Here is an 18087-nt window from a genome sequence, read left to right on the forward strand (position 1 = left end):
TAATGTAAAATATTTGATAGAAGTAGATTTGATAGTGTTATGTAAAATATGTTAATAGTTTATGAAGCCATAGTAATTGAAAAAAAAAGGCTTGGCTGGTGTAGAATGTATTTTATATATATGTATGTATAATGTATACTATTTTCGTTTATATTTTATTTTAGTTTATATATAAATCAAATATCTGTAGCAATTTTAAACTAGACGTTCTCTATACTCACAATTATTTCAGTATCTACTTACTTAAGGTTATGTACCTTCGGCTAATTTATACAGAGAGTATATATAAAAGAATTTTACTTGTTTATTAAGAAATTAATAATTAGAAATTTATACAATTATAGGTTAGAATTCAAAAAGAACTATTGTACCTATATTGTGATAAAAAATAAATTTGAAGACTAAGACATTGTTATTAAAAATTATGACAGTTTCTCTTCGGTGAATGTCAACTTTTGCATTGATTTTTGAACGAAAGTGTTGCTGGGTTTATTATTTTTCTATTTATTATGGGTAAATTGCAGTTGCCACTGCCCAATATAAGTTGCAACAGCAAACCACAGTTGTAATAGCAAAACTAATATAACTTTAATCATACTCGCCGATTACATAAATAAAATTAATTACGCTGACATCAGATTATGACATTTATTTTTAGAGAAGAAAAATTTAAGATCTCATTTTTTGTAGGTACCTACGGCGGTCTGAAGTCAAGGATAGTGTTGAAAAAGAAAAAGGGTTGGTAGAAGGATCTGCCGTTTATAAAATAGTAAGTATTTTAATAATTAATATTTTTAAACATAATGTCTCATCAAAATCTTTCACAATAACTCTCGTAATCATTATTATATCACGAAACTATACGATTATACATAGGAGTATAATACTGACTAATACTCGGCGACAACTGGAATACTACAGACCTGTGTGAACACATTATTTTGCATCTCTACGGTTTACTAATACCATAATTTGTTTCAGAAGCCTTCATCAAATCAAATCTCTTCCTCATTTGAAATAAGTAACTAATAATAAGTCGTATTGGTCTTTTACCGCTTCGAAGGCAAATATACAATTATTATAATCAGATAGAGCATACATTCTATCTGATTATAAACGGTTACTGCAACTTATAGATGCCTGAAACACGTGGGGAAGCCCTAGCTAGATAAGATGAAGAGAACATTAAATGAATTCCATTGGCGTACTAATTTTCAATAATCTAATTATTCCTTATCGTCAAAAATTTTAGTAAATCATTGTATTAACAGTTTTTTTTTATACTAATGATGGGATGTTTTGAAAATTGACGGTAACATTTTATTGTCAAATGTTGGACCGAAACGTCATTCATTGTTCGCCTAACCATGACTGAAAGATGTCAAAATAAGTTTACAGAAAATTTAGAGAATCGAAAATATATTATTTACTTTGGTGTTATATCGGCTTCGATAACAGTTTTATATTTTTATAGGTAGGCGACTTGAATAATAGTTCGGCGGTCTCGTTGGCTGTGTAAAATCTTTGTAACCCAGTTTTCGATGTTGCAGATTTCACTTCGTAACTATAACCTTCAGTTATGTGTTGGGATGTTTGGCTTGTTATTGCGGCCTGAATTCCACTATTCTACATAATTACTTGGATAATTTAAAGTGCCATTTCATTACAAACCCACCTGAAGATGAGCAAGAGGAGGTTCCCCTGAAAGTAAGTATCGGTTTATTTATACTAACGCAGGTCGTGTTTTTCTTCGTCTAGGTTTCTTTTTTAAAATCTAGCGTAATGTTATTGTTTTTAAACCTTTTTTCTTACATACTCTATTTATTTTTATAATACATTTTAGGAGTCCTATTTTAAAAATATAATACTTTGATGCAGGGCTGTGCTGCATGTGGTTCAAAAACTTGTGCTCGACATGACGCGGGACTTACCTCTGAGCCCTGGGAGGGGCTCCAAATACATAAACAACTTGACCAAGCCATACAAGATGTGAGTACCTGTGTATAATATTATTTGAAACATTAGTAAGTAAGTATCTAAATATATAAAGAAAAATACCGGAGCCCAAAGTAAAATAAATTTGTTATTTAAACAGAAAATTATAAAACTCAGCCATATAGGCTTGGAAATTAATTTTATAATTCAGTTGAAATTAGTGTTAAAAGTTTAAATGTTTGTAAAAATGTTTTATTTTTTTTAATATATTGTGTTTGAATGAATTGATAACAAATATAGTTAAAAAAGAATTATAATCAACTGCATTACTGTGTCTGACCTATTCTGTCTAATATGATAACTCCATACTTATTTTATAATTTATCTAAATTTATCTTTATTATAATTAATTAATCATTTATATAAATAATTCTTTAAATATATATTTATTCAACATATAAAATCACCTACACTAAAACAAACATATGGATCTTAATTTGATAAATCCTAGGATTAGACAATTGAAAATTTGTAATTACATAAATAACTGTGTAGTTATGAGCATGTTACAAAACCTCATAGACAAATACAAATAAATCTATATGTTTGTATTGTGTGATGATCAAACCATTACATTTTTTAGACCTTTCAGGTCACTATACAATCAATTGTGTTATATTGCGTCATAACAAAAGTTAAGAATATTATAACAAAAGCTATGATACATGATTCATATTATATATGTTGTGGTTTACAACCCTGATAAATATACTCAGTTGAATTGGGCTAACAAGTAAAATTTGAGTCAATTTATATTTAGACTGACTCTGGATAAAAATAACAATAAAGCCCCTCCCATTCCCTTGGAACGGAATTGTTAGTAATGTGGACTGATTACGCTATTTCTAGTAATGTCATTTCTAGTAATCAGCTTGACCTCCTTGTGGCTCCCCCGGGAAACCATTGTGACAAATTCCTGGTGAATTTGTCAGGATGAACTTAGTGACCTGATCTATCTTATTATCCTTCACTGGTGCCCTGCCAGATGTAAACCATTAGCGCAGCTGCACTATTCCAATAAAAAATACCAATAACAAACAAAAAAGTATCAGACAGACATTAGTAGGTTCACTCCTATTGGATACAAATACACCCATTGAATTATGGCTGTGTGGAGTATTTCATTCATCACATTATTGACAGTGTTCTCTACACCTTAGCTCTCTATCCCATTTGAGATAAGCTAAGTCCTCAAGCTATATTCAAATTTTTTTTATTGTTATCACTACCATCATATTTGGTTAGTTACAGTGGAGAACAACTGACAAGCAACACAACTGGTACATTTTATGTTATTAATATTTATTATATGTAGTATAGATATAAATTATTTGTCACGTTATTAGCCTTACTATCTAAATGTATGTCTGTTATTATTGTTATCTGTATCTGATAATCTGTTTATAAACTAATGAGTAATGTCATATATTATGTTATAATCATATATTAATACTAATCAAACAACAATGAACATGGCATGTATATGCTGGCGGATCATCAGTGAAGGATGATAGGACGACAAATAAAGTTAGATCAGCCCATCATGAATGATTCAGCAAAAATTAAATACGACAGTTTCCAGCGGGTATCGCATGAAGGTCTATAAATGGGGTCATTATTTTCCATTACTAAGCGCCCTCCCCTACACATAAGTGGAATCACATGTGTAACATGACAACTTGATGTCTGTAGTGCTGTTCATGTATATATGGACAACAATTACTATATTTCTTTTTATGTTGATAATAGAATGATGCTCCCGCCTGCGTTAACGGTTCATGCTGGCGGGGCACCAGTGTAGGATGATAAAATGAGCATGATGGTAGGTCAGTTATCCCATCTTGCCATCTCATATAGTACAATATAAAGAGGTCAATCTGATATTACATTGTTGGCAATGAGTTTATTACTCTATATATATATCGGGGGGATCTAGCAAGCTGGTCACTGGGGGGAAGGGTATTGTAATGTGGACTTCCACGAACCATGACGTGTCCAGGGAAACCATCGTGAAAAATTCCTGGTAAATTTATCACGATGGGCTAACTGACCTGACAACGTGGTCATCTTTTCATCGTTCACTCCTCTTACTCACTCACTTCCTCGCCAGCGTAAGCTGTTAGCGTAGGCAGGTGCACCATTCCATTATCATCGAGGAAGGTTAATTGTTAGTAATGTGGACTAATGAACTCATTACTAGCAATATGTAATGTCAGGTTGACCTCCACGAGGTTCCCCCTGGAAACCTAATAATCCCATTGGTTATTAGTAACAATATTAACAATCCTCTTGCCCCGACGGTTACTATTTATCTAGTCATCAGCTTGTTTGTCATTACAAACACGATCGAAGTCGCGGTCTCAGCTACTAATCAATATATTGATGTCAGCCTTGATTTTCTTATCGTACTACGTATGAGTCAATACCCAGTCAAACATACCGCGCTATATTTGTATTGCGTTATTGCTTAATGATAAAGGAATGACGCTGCGAGAACTTATTGCTTACTATTGTCTCGTGTGTATATGAATATTAATTTGAAAATTATGAATTATTAAGCCTGACTGAAGACCTTTTTGTTATGTTAATTGGATATATGAGTACGTAAGGTATAATATATATATATATTAAAAGCAAAAAGTTATACCCCTTTTACGAAAATTATGAGGACAGAGGACACTTATAGTTTATATAGAGGAGTGCTAATATTGTTTTTTTATAATTATGCATAAAAATACTTAAAATCAATAAAATAAATACACACATTACCATGTATTTGACACACGCATATAAGTGTACTTTTTTTAGCCTGTGGTCAAATTGACCATAGATTAACATTGTTTGTCTTTAATATTATTTATTATTGTCTTACTGCACTTTAAATTAACCTTACGTTGCTGTAAGGTGCAGGTGGATGATAAGATTAGCATGAAATCAGATTAATTAGGCCATAGTGGCGAATTTTCCAATTATGATAATTATGCTATCAAACCACAATGGTTTCTAAGAGGAGACCGCATGGATGACCTTCACAGTACCTACATTATTAGCAATGGAATTACTAATCGCCATTATTAGCAATTCCTTCCCTCGTCACCGGAAAGTTAAAAATATCAATTCGCACGCAATGTCTTATTGTGTATATTAGAACGACGACCTTTCGGACTAAGGCGCAGTAGTATATTGAAAGGCCATAAAGTTTTCAATTAAATATAATTATTAATAATAATAATTGTTGAATCATCGTACAACCTACTACTGCTACCTTAAAATAGCAAACTAAAAAGTAACTAAGACGGAAGTTGCGCTGCTGCCCCGTGCAACTTCCGTCTTTGTTACTTTTTGCGCGTTTTTACAACAATTTTTATTGCTCCTCTGCTTCTATTGGTCGTAGTATAATTATATATAGCGTTTAGCCTTCCTCGTTAAATGGGTTATCCAATATTAAAAGAATTCTCAATATCGGATTAGTAGAACCAGAGGTTACCCCGAACGTCCAAACTCAAACACTTTACGTCGTTATAATATTAGTAAACTAACTGTGCCCGCGGTTTCACCCGCTTGAAATTTAGAGCCTATATGTTATTCTGATGTATAGGCTATGTTACTGTAAAGTTTCATCAAAATCCATTTAGTAGTTTTTGCGTGAAAGAGTATCAAACATCCATACTCACAAACTTTCACGTCTACAATATTAAAAAGATTTATTAATCCCGATAATATCGTAATAATACAATATCTAAAGGAATATTGAAGACTATTTAACTATTATACTAGGAATAACTCGCGGGAACTTTCCAGAACATGGTACATTTTTTAAAGTAATTCGAAAGGCAAGCACGCTTTCGTCCCACCCGATGTAACCGTCACCTATATACATGAACAGCACTATGGACGTTATCATGTGACACCCATGATACCACTCATGCGTTCCTATTACAGAGGACTAAAATGTCAGTGGATAAGAGCCACTAATTTTACTGACTAATTTGCAGACTGTAACCGAAACAAAGCTTACGAAGCAAGCTGCTTGGTAGCTCAGTTCCACCCAAACAGACTACTTTTTATTCTATCTCTGGTAGTAAACATAATTCACAGTAGATCGCACGCACGTCGCATAATAAAAGTGCGTTTGTTTCAGTTCTACAACGCAATATTAGACCAGTTTGTGAACACATGGTACAGTAAGATCACATTGCAACCTTTCTTCGTGGACGAGTTGCGGCACCAGCTGAGATATGCCTCAGCTTGTTTATTGAGAAGAGCTCTTAAGGTACTTTTTTAATATATTTTATTTAATAACATGATATTTGGCTGAAGTGCGTTTCATTAATTTATTTATATTATTTTCTTTAATTCTGCTATCACTACCTATGGCTTAACACGTAATATTTTGTACAATATTCAAAATATTATATTTGGTTAAATTACATATATAAATTAGTATCTCTCTAGTCAACAGTTACAAAAATCCAGTACTATTATTAAGAAAATTCTTTACATTGTAAAATTCTTCATTGCTTAAGTTTTGTTCAGAGTTGATACAAAATGTGGCCGTAACAATCATAACAGGTAAATTACTCCCATCTGATCCTGAACCGGCTGGTGGGGTGCGCGCTGCAGCACTACACGGTGTGGTCGGAGGGCGGGCCGGGGACCGAGGCGGTGGCCCCGCACCCGGCCGCCTGCAGCAGAGAGGCCGAGCTGCGGTACCTCCGCAGCCTCACCAACGCGCTCATGCCATATCTCCTCGACGACACCAACGCGCACAACTCGTCAGTACTTATATTATTCATTAGTTCACGTACGCTCTTACACGCGCGAGAACGAAATTATGACGGCCCGAGCCGTAGTTCAAAACACTATCGGTGCCCTCAGAGTAAAGTCGTATCCGTCAGGGTGGAGGTGGCCTTCAGCCGCTCCATACGACCTTCCGCGAGTTTGGAGTGTCTTTTCTTTAATACAATTTTGTGACGTTATTGCGGCCGCGGTGGTCTAGTGGTTTAGCATATCGCTTTACTATCCGATGGTCGAAGGTTCGATCCCCCGCACGGTGCAAACATTTATTCATGAGTATGATTGTTTGTACCGGTCTGGGTGAATTCTATGTATAATATGTATACATTTACGAAAAAATATGTCTATGTATTTGTATCAGTTAGGGGCTGTTCAAGTATTACGTAAGCAGATTTATCACAATTATTTACCCCTCATCCCCCGTTGTCAGCAAAAGTAAGCAAAGCTCTTACCCCTCCCCCCATGCTTACGTAAACATTTCTCAATTAATGTATTGTTTTTTTAACAAAGACAATGTGAGGGTTGCCATTCGTGTAAAAAAGTAAATTACGACCGATGACGTAATCATCATACAGACTCCCCCACCCCCATGTCATCCAAAATAAGCAAAGAAAAGACCCCCCGCCCCCCTATAGTGCTTACGTAATACTTGAACGGCCCCTTACCTAGGATCCATAAGACAAGCTTTAGCTAGCTAGCTAGCTTAACTTGGGTCTAGATGGCGCTGTGTGAATTGTCTTGAGATTATTATTATTATTATCATTGTTGCCCGCTTGCAGAGTATTTCGTGTGCTAATAAGAGAAATTTTCGCCGGCTGGGTGCTGCTGTCACTCACAGACGTGCTGGCTGACCCGTACATCCTGAACAACATCATAATCCTCGCCACCAGTAATGAGAAGATGGCAGCTCTGCCTACCACTCCCAATTATAAGGTAAATTACACAGTATTATTATAAATAACTAGATGTGCCCGCCGTTGCATCAACGTGTTTATAGCCGATATTATAAGGTATAAGGTTCTTTAAAATTAAAAGTGTTTGCGTAAAAGAGTAATAAACATCCATCCATATATCCTTACACATAAACTTCCCCGTTTGTAATATTAGTAAGGTATATATTTAAAAAAATAATCTTTTATTCGGCATTGCATAATGGAATGAAATGGAAAAAATACATAGACTTAAAATCTAATATTGCGCTAAAAGCTGAAAGGGCATCCACTCAGCTGGTACTAAAGCTTATTAGCAATATAATGCATATGTATTAAAAAAAATATTTTACTATTTATATCAGTTGTCTAGTACCTACAACACAAAATTGTTTCTATAGTCTGTTTTTTAATCCTGGAGACAAATTTAGCGCTTCTGTTGTTGCCAGGTTTTTACATTTTTTAAATAAGGTTAGTGGCACTATCGGAAATTAATGTTACATATTTTACCCATTTTTATAGGTTAATCAGAAATAATCTATACATATAAATAAAATTGGAGTGTCTGCTTGTAATATTGAAATAAATGCGCTACATACACCAAAATGACATTTTTTACAATTTTTGTCTGCCTGTATGTTTGTTCCGGCTAATCTCTGAAATGGCTGGACCGACTTTGACAGACCTTTTTTTGGCAGGTAACTGATGTAATAAGGAGTAACTTAGGCTACTTTTTTTTTTTAGAAAAATAAAGTTAAATTCCACGCGGACGAAGTCGCGGGAACTAATCTATTTTATTCTATTGCAGGTGGAATTCCTGGAGACGTTTGTGCGGCATAATGAAACGGTATACAGCAAACGCGGAAAACTGCTTCGACTCGACTTGGAGTTCGTGATAAATGACCAGGACTACCTGTACGCCTTCATGCAATATATGAAGACCACTTGCCATATGCATTTGTTGCAGTTCTATAAGGATATCAGTAAGTAATTTATTCGGATGACAAATTAGGTTATGTGTATGAGCAAGAGGTATACCCTGTACAATTTTCAAAAGATTGTATAGACCTTTCGCTTTTTTCTTGTCTAGAAGTGTAGTAAGTTCTGTAATAGAAAGTTCTAGCAGGCTCCTATTAGATTTGGCTCGGCAGGGAGAGAAACACGTGTTGACTTTCGTCTGCAAGGGGCTCCTGAAACCTGCACCCGGGTTTCCCTCACTGCCGCTCCCTCGCGGTGAATCCATGGAATGCTCAAAATTCGTCTCTTTGAATTAGTCAGGTTCCAATTCTTTGGTAATTCAATGGTAAACTACGATGCCAGAAACTCTAAACATGTAGGACCGCTGAAAAGAAGTCTAACTTCCTTGCAGTCATAAGTGAAGATGGTAAACGACGACCCGAAAAATTCTTACTTGTATTTGGAATGAATTGCAGAAGTATTCCAGTGTAGAGTGCTGAACCCTGAGCTGGATGCGGCGGAGCAGGCTCAGCTGGTGCGGGCGGCGCGCGACCTGCTGCATCACCACCTGGCGGAGGGCCCGCGGCTGCCGCTGCCGGACGCCCTGCAGCATGAGCTCGCACACCTCCTCGACAGCCTCCACCAGGACGACGCCATTAAGAGGTGACAGACGGTTCTGTAATGTGTAATCGTCTTAAAAGTTTTTTTAATAACATAGTGGACACAAGCTTGGCTCACCTTTTTAAGAAGAAATAAGCTCCTTCTTAAAGTTATCAATATTGTATCGGTCCTGAAAAACCATTGAAGGAAGTAGAAAGATTACGGGTTCTATTCCCGTTCAATACTAACATTGGTTTTAATACTTATAGACATAAAATAATAATCGTGTTCCGATGTTTGTGCTGGATAAATAATACCATGTAGGTATTGTTATTATTAGAGACTGTGATATATGAATACATAAACATATCTTTGTTGATTTTTGTTGCAGATTACAAACTAGTCGAGCACTATATCAAGCCGCGAGACAATCGCACACGATTCTAGAAAAAATTATTTTGCCTAAATTTTTACACAGCGAAGAGGTAATTTTCACAATAGATATATATATATATATAATATTAATTCATCATTTTTTTGTATATCATGCAATCAGTTTTCCAGGCTGATAAAAATTTGTTGACAGTTGTAAAATCTTTATTTACAAGATTTTACAACTGTCAATAAATTTTTATTATATTTATAAGCAATTTTGAATAGTCATATTTTTATTCTACCACTCATTCCAAATGCAGATATATTCCAAGAGAATAAATAAGAAATTGTCCTGTTTTATTAATAATTTTTAGTAAGTTTTAATAAGTTAGTAAGATCATAGTGAAAAGAGAGGAGAGAAGACCATAGACTGGTCTACTCTACAAGCTATAATGTTCTTAGTAATATAATTAGTGCTTTGCAGGAATGATCTTTATGTAATTTATTAAAGTAAATACATTGAATTAAATTTAATTGCTCCCCAGTACAATTGCTAAATTTAATTGCTAAATAGCATCTATTCAAGCCGAATTTCTAGGTTTCATTTAGAGAGGAAAAGTAATTCTAGCATCTCTGTATATTAATATTGTATATGTTTACTTACTGTATTTTATATGTTTGTTTCAGTTTTACAAACTTGTGGTTGGTTCGAGAGCGCCAACTGGTTACCAAAAGCAACATATTAAGAAACCTATTGGGAAGTAAGTAACTTGGTTTTTTGCTAAGCTGAAGAGGAAATGCCACTACACATCCTATGTGGTTGTAGTCCACTCATGCATAAACGAAATATCTCCTTTGAAAAGTGTAAACTATATCTTGAGGAGATAAAAACCATTGCTTGTCCCTCACGGGTCTAGGTAGCGAATTTTGAATAAGGGTGAGCACAATAGATCTATACAGGTCGCATGGTTACAGGACAAGGGATTTTTAGTAATATGGACAGTTAACCCCATTGCTAGCGATTTGCCATGCCAGATTGATCTCCACGCATTTCCCCCTGTAAATCATCATGATAAAGTCTTGATTTTTCACAATGGGTTAAGTGATCTGACTACATGCTCATCATCCCTCACTGGTGCCCCAGAACGTAGACCATTTCATTAACAACCATTAAAAAAAATGCAAAATGTTTTTGCACATTTCAAAACATTTCAAGTCATAGCGAGTGTTTACCTTTTTTTATGTATGATTACAGACCAACAAACTTTGTAAGGCCAGAGCGAGTTTCGGGACATAATTTGGACACTTCAACCAATTCAGACGTGTCAGATGCCGATGGTTTAGATAAAATGGATATCCTTAAGTATTTGGAAACTGTAGCCGCCGAAGAAAAGTTGAGGGAACACGATTTGAGAACTTATAAAGTCGTTCTGACCAATGTCAAAGAACAATTGGTGAGTTTGAGTTAATATTTCACATAATAAAACAAAAATAATAAATGCGAATGATCCATACAACTGTATAAATGTTTTTACTTGGGATGATAAGTTTACCAAAAATATATTGCTCTGCAACAGACATTAGCAAATTGTCTATTTGCTCAAAATTAATTTATAAAATCAATAGTTTATTATTTTTTGAATAAGTGGATAAACCTTTATTTCAATTAAATTTAATGAAATGAAAGCTTTTGTTTAATAGCAATTCCCGCCACGACGAGGTACGGTCCGAGTATTCACCCTAGCGGTACACCGTGTCGAAGACGGTTCGGCGGCCAACTTGTGGACCGTAGAGAGAAGCGAACATGACTTCCACTTACTCAGGAGTAAGCTACACGAGTTCCATGGGGACAAACTGTTTCTAGACTTGCAACTACCTTCTAGAAGGTAAGTAACACTTAGGCACATTTTATTGTATATATATAAGCTTAATATACATAGTCTACTCATTTACTTTGATCGAAAAGTGAAATAATGAAAAATCTTTCTCCTGTCATTCTGAACTTAAATATACCGAGTTAAATGTACATGACATGTTAAACGTTAGGTTCATCACAACATCGGCACTTTCTAATGACTATGATTATCCCATATATACTAACAGTCATGAAGGTATATTGCTATTATATGATGATGATGAAGCTACAGAAGGTTCTTTACATTTCAGAGACAATAGCCCGCTAGAAACACTTAGATATAAATACGAAGATTTCCTACAAAGATTATTACAAAAGAGTCTTCTGCAAACAAGTGAACTTCTTTATTTCTTCCTCATCGCGGATGGCGACTTCTCAATGGCATTGCAACCATCTACCCTCAATGCTAACAGTACAGACTTGGCGAATTTGTACCAGTCCGTCACGTACAAGCTGAGGAAGGAAAAGGGACAGCATTTGGAAGGTTTCCTGAGGAATTTACTGTTTTCCTCAGATTTAGAACGATACCAAGTTCTGTAAGTATTTACTTCAGAATCATACTAATATTTTAAATATAATAATAATATAAAAGTTTGTTAGTATTGTTTTTTGCTCTTTCCCACAAAAACTGTGGATTTATTCGAATAGAAGTAGAAGGGTCTGCCAATTAATATTTTCCACATTTTAAAATAAAAATGGAGTTGTCTGTTTTAGAGGAAGAACGGAAACATGGCAAAAACCAGGCCAGTGCAATTATCACGTGCTTAACTGCGCATTTGATCATGTTAGACATTAAAATATAGGATACTTCGACTCGTTTTTTTAGACTATTCTTGTTTAGTATTAGTTTAGTCTAAACTTTGTATTTTCAATGTAAAGCCACCATCGAGCATCTCTGTACTTCCCGAAGGTTGACCGGTCCGAAGGCCACCACTTGTACCATAATTTATGGTCGAAAGCTTAAATAAATGAATACGTGCCACAATAACAACCGGAAATAAAAATTGATCAGGAAACAAGGGAACGCATCGAGCGTGGAGGAGGCGGTGGAGGTGAGCGAGGCCCCCCCCGCGCCCCCCTCGCCCCCCGCGCCCCCCGGCCGCCCCCGGCGCGGCCGCAGGGGGCCGGTGGGGGCGGTGTTCGGGGACAACTTCGGGCTGCAGCTCCCGCGCGGGGCCTCGCTCGGGCCCTGGCGACCTCCACACGCGCTCCACGGATTCACCGACTGCTGCATATATTTTTGTAAGTCTATTGCCACCGACGTCGTATACAACTTGATGTTCTTGTATTTCCCGATTTGTTTAATCCCTTGATGAAAGAGAAATATATTTACATGTACATACTCTCCGTTTCTTTTTTTCTATATTTATTATTCAGATAGAAATGAATTTAATTATTCGATTTATATTGAGTGATTATTTCACAGGTCGTGAAATAATATTCATTGTTAAAAAAATTATGTTTGAAAATACCAATTTTAATTTCCCGCCATAAAAGCTGTCATTTGCGTTTTATTTTTACTAAGTGTCAATTTAAGTATGTGATAAAAGCAAAAAACTACTGATGTCGGTTTAGTGGAATATAATAAAATTTATAATACTTTCTAGAAAATAAAGAAGCTTTAATTTTTTTTTGCTATTTTTAATATTATAGTTTATTTTTTTATATATGTCTATAGATATTATTGACAATTGTGGACCGATTTACAAAATTCTTTGTTTGGTAGATCAGTTCAAAGTTTTTCTATATATCATCAAGTAATGCGGGAAATCCTCAAATATTATAAGTAGGCATGGAGTGTTTTTTGTAGTTCAATTGTTCGGGTATTATATAATAATACATACAGAATATACGTAGAAAATACCCAGAAAACCCGCGAACCATCGGAGATAAGGCGGTGTTCTAAACCGCTAATCTCTCAAAGTAAAGTATTATTTGTCGATGTAATGATTGAGTTTTTAGTTGTTTTTTCTATTCGTATAATGATATGTTCTGGAATGGCAGTGGTGAGGGTGGTGGAGTGCGGCGAGGTGGTGCGGCGCGTGGTGTGCGGCCTCCTGCAGCGAGCGCGCCCCCTCCCCGACCGGGCCGCCGCCGCGCTAGTGCGCCGCGCCCTGCCTCGCCTGCTGCCGCCGCCGCGCCTCGCGCGCCTCGTCACGCTCGCCCACGGTGCGTACACTGTCCCATGGTACGGTACCATCGTTCTATACCCGACACCGAGTCTCGCTATAGATCGTGACCCGGTCGAGACGCTTGCGGTCTGACCTTCCATTTGACATTGCATGTGTCACGCGTTCCTATGACAACGCAAGAAAATTATATTCAAATGTCTTATATCTGTACATGTATGAAATAAGATTTGTACCATTTTACTTTAATTTAGTACAAAATGTGATGCATTAGTTACTGTTATTAACGGGTAAATGGTATATTACAGAACTGATTTTCGGCTCGAAAGACCGAGAGCGAACGTCAAGCGCTACCCGTGACCGAGCGTTTCAACGCGCGCGCGATCGCCTCACCGCGCTACTCGGCGGGCGCGCCGCCGCTGCGCTGCAGCTATTGCAGCGGCCGCACCTTAACAAGCAGGTCTGCTATCACCGCTGTACGCATCCGCACAGCCGCTGCAATGCAGTTGCTGTATCCGCTGCACCTCAACAAACACGTCTTCTTCCACTGAAACAGGCGTGCCGCGCAACTGCCGCACTTTAGCGGTGTACAGTTGGGTACAAACTCACTGCCCTCACAACGAACGTACACTCTAGGGAATGTTAATGATTAATTCGACGAAATACATACGTATCCACAAGTGCAAGCCTGTGGGTTATCACAGAAACCACTTTTGAACGAACAATACTCATTTTTTTCCTAGAAACTTTGATCTTATCTCTCTACTGAGCAAAAATATTATATCTCCTTCAGAACTCTCTTATTAAAACTGAAGAGCCGCCCACGAAGTTTGAGGGTATGATTTTAATATCGTATAAGAGAATACTTAAATTATTAAATGTATTTTTTTTTTCAGTTGGTGTACAATTTACTGGATTTGTGCGTGATAGAACTATTCCCGGAACTAGGTGCTACAAGGGATATGCCATCGAAAGAGCCAAAGAGTTGAGACTAACGAGCATTGTATGGAAAAATAAACTAACACTTAGAATAATATTATCAGTATGCATTTTTTTGTAAATTGCGAGTGATATATGTTTTTTACTGACTGTAATTTATGACCTGTAAATATTCACCTGTAATATATTTAAATCTATTTTTATAATATTAGTTTTATAGCAATACAATTTGAATTCTTAATAAACCTAAGGTTGTTGATAGCAAAAAGACCATGTAACTATTATAATAAATATTTTTTAATATTTAAATGTTTTCAATCTGTAAATGGGACACCAGAGAATAAATTATTTTTAATAAACATTTTTTATTTACCTACTTTTTTTCTGACTGAAGGAAGGCGGTAGCTAAAAAGCTAGTAAGGTACATTCCTTGTTGAAAAATGTATGTTCTCTGTGAGTATAAAGAAAAGATTGAAAGAATACTGAATGCTAAAAAGCATAGAAATAAATTGATGAAATACAGAACATTTTACATAGTACAAAACAAAGTATATCTTTTTCGCTGTTCGCTTATATCGTTTAAATTACACAACGGATTTTAATGCAGTTTTGAGTAATAGATAGAGTGATTCATGAGGTAGATTTATATGTATAATACAAGCGTGTTATAGTATAGAACAAACAGAGTAATTCAAAGTTGTGTAATGCGTCCGTTCTAAGACTGATTGGGTCGTTAGTATTGTATATATCTTAAAACCTAGTGTTCTAAGCTTTAAGAATGGTGACAGACATTGTATAACAGTTAATAAGAAAAAAACCAAATCTATATTTCGAGTTTTTTTAATCGATTCCATCCAAATGAGTATACCTATACAAAATGTCTTGTCTGTTATTTGGATGCATACACCCATTGTAACATGATGCAGTAAAGAGCTAACATATTGAAATTAATGCAACAAAGTTAAGAGATGGTATTCGCGTAAGAAATTTGGCGAAAACACTCTGTCCTCTATATCATGCTATGCACTAATTACAATAGAAATATTATGAACTCTATAGCGAATGTATACTCATATCACTTTAACATCGATTACTTCTATGTTATTGTAATTTCTTCGTATTACTTCTATTTTCTTTATACAAAATAGACAAATTAAAAAATATCGGTAGACAGCGTATTAGCAATAACAAAACGCTAATGCAATGTTCAGAAACTAAATGATTAACCTACCGAATTACGAAGTTCGACTATTAGTACTCTACTTGCTTATTTAAGTACATTATGTAATTTTATAGGATTATACTCTTTGTTTTTTTGTACGCTTGCTAAGTACTGTTAATATTAGGTATTTCTGAACGAAACACGTAAATGTCAATTTTATTTTTAGTGGAAAGTAAGAGGAGATGGGTGTGTTGGTTTCCTTTGTAATTTGTATTTATTTATGTTAGAATGATTAGTTTTTTATTATATAAAATACTATATAAATTTAATATTTCATAATGTAATGTAAAGAATTATTAGTGTTAGCTTATATTCTAATTACATATGTTTATATTCATATCCATGCAATGGAAAACATACAAATAAATAATACGCACGAACAATTGAACACAAAATGATGAGTGTTAATAGTGAATGTGTGATGTTTAGGAAATATAAACCGAATCAAACAGCAAACTAAAGTGATTCCGATTATCTAGTTGAAGCAAGTGTGTAATTATTATTGATGTGTAATACAGAAAAATATTTTCTGCTCAATTATAATGAGTTTGGTTTTAATAAATGCAATTTTTAATTTATGATATAAACTCATACTGAAACTGTAGAAAAATGTCGTCGTCACCGTGTCAAAAAGGCGGGATGCGCCTGAGCGAAGCATTGGATAATATGCAACTAGCATACAATCCAATTACAAAACAGTTGCATTTCGTGAGTCCAAAAGTGGAGAAACCGCCAGAAGACACCACAGACGATGTAGATAAGCTATCAAAAAAGAGTAGTTTCAGTGATGAAGGCAACTTCTCTATGTCAACTTGTGAAAAAAGTGATACAAGTGATTCACCAAAAAGTACATTACAGTGGGGTGGCAGCGTGAGTGGCCACCAGCGCGGGAAAGACGGTGGATCATTTTCGAGCACTGTGTCCAGTCTATCAGAGTGTTCCCTCGGTTCTAATGCATCAAAAGAGGATGACACAGCAGATAATACTACCGCTGCCACAGACCAGTCGAAGTTGAAGAAAAAGGGGTTCTCTGGATTCTTTAGCAGGTGAGTGCCATTATTTTAACAAGCATAATAATCTTGATTAGTGCAGAGTATTGGCAATCAAATTGCCTGTTCATAGTGTTAGTTTTCATATAGTCTCTAGGTTCGTGGAATGTACATTATTCTATGTTTGAACTTGTTATTTTGAGCTCATCAACCGGTACCTGTTTATGCAATACAATATTTCATGTTTTCTGTTTGTTACATACAGAAAGAGGTTTAGGTTTTTAAACTATTTATATCAATATCTATTGGTTCCACACAGAAGGAAGTTTACAATTTATATCTTGTTACTCCAATTGCAATAATACTCAGATATCAATCCACAGTTTTCTCTCTTGTTGATCACATATTAATAATGTTTATTATAATGAAAGAAAATATAATTGCTGATACTATTATTATGTCAAATTCCTATTAAATGCAGTGTAATTTTTGTAGTAATGATACAAACTCAGATTGAAATTGATCCAGACATATTCTGAGATTACTATATATTTTTGGATAAAATGCTAAAACACTTTATTCTTAAAGAAATTATGTTTCAAACTTTATTCCTAAATATAACATAATATGTTTATAATGCATTACACATGATTACATAATAAACAGCTTAATGGATTGAATAAATAAGTTTTATAAAGCCATTGAATGTTAGGAAGTTGACTCATTAGATAATGATGTCATACATTTGATAATGAAACAAATATAAAAATGGATGCATATTTACATCTACTCAATCTTATTAAGATAAGTACAGAGTCCATTAATATGAAATGGAGATCTTTGTTGATGAAGGGCCTGAGATGATGATGATGATGAATATGAAATTAGTTTAAGTCTAAGTTGGTATTGAAAACTATTAAATAATATCTGCTGCAAATTTTATGCATTTCCAAATAAACTGTAGTTTAGGTTCTTTGTTGTGACTTCTTAGTAGTCGATTTAGAATTGTATGCATAATTTGTATACAGATAAATCTCTATACAATTGATTTTTAATGTTTTTTTCCAAAACATACAATTAAGTATATATATTTTTTTATTAAAGTTTTACTTGTATTACAGTTTATTTTTGCATATTATACATGAATAATAGATGTGGCTAATAGATGAATTCAAGGTAATTTATTTCTGTGAAATAATTTGCAATGATAGTGTTATAATTAAAATCAAAACAATTGAAC

At 34.9% G+C, this 18087-nt stretch overlaps 2 protein-coding genes across 2 annotated transcripts in view; both read left to right on the forward strand.

Moving 5' to 3' along the window:
- Positions 1-1366: 1366 nt before the first annotated feature.
- Positions 1367-14995, forward strand: LOC131845655 (sorting nexin-14-like). The gene is made up of 17 exons (XM_059194744.1): positions 1367-1474; positions 1551-1707; positions 1879-1989; positions 6137-6268; positions 6568-6770; positions 7572-7725; positions 8530-8704; positions 9155-9341; positions 9670-9763; positions 10341-10414; positions 10909-11107; positions 11355-11539; positions 11820-12104; positions 12581-12810; positions 13573-13737; positions 14006-14157; positions 14594-14995. Exons 1-17 carry the CDS (start codon positions 1368-1370, stop codon positions 14684-14686), a joined length of 2703 nt encoding a protein of 900 aa, XP_059050727.1. The 5' UTR covers position 1367; the 3' UTR covers positions 14687-14995.
- Positions 14996-16138: 1143 nt separating this feature from the next.
- Positions 16139-18087, forward strand: part of LOC131845685 (TBC1 domain family member 14-like) — a 76466-nt gene continuing 74517 nt past the window's right edge. The window contains exon 1 of the mRNA XM_059194778.1: positions 16139-16904. Within this exon, the coding sequence (XP_059050761.1) occupies positions 16468-16904 (437 nt within the window). The 5' untranslated portion in view covers positions 16139-16467. The remainder of the gene's footprint in view (positions 16905-18087) is intronic.

The sequence above is a fragment of the Achroia grisella genome, unplaced genomic scaffold (genome assembly GCF_030625045.1).
Source record: "Achroia grisella isolate CSIRO2021 unplaced genomic scaffold, CSIRO_AGI_Agris_v1 utg478, whole genome shotgun sequence".
NCBI classification, from domain to species: domain Eukaryota; kingdom Metazoa; phylum Arthropoda; class Insecta; order Lepidoptera; family Pyralidae; genus Achroia; species Achroia grisella.

What these genes read in the sequence shown, in the direction of transcription:
- LOC131845655 (XM_059194744.1), top strand. Translation starts at nt 1,368, where the DNA reads ATGACTGAAAGATGTCAAAATAAGTTTACAGAAAATTTAGAGAATCGA. An exon ending in TATTGAGAAGAGCTCTTAAG is followed by an intron (nt 6,269 to 6,567) that starts GTACTTTTTTAA and finishes CAATCATAACAG; the next exon opens with GTAAATTACTCCCATCTGAT. An exon ending in CCTCGTCACGCTCGCCCACG is followed by an intron (nt 13,738 to 14,005) that starts GTGCGTACACTG and finishes GGTATATTACAG; the next exon opens with AACTGATTTTCGGCTCGAAA.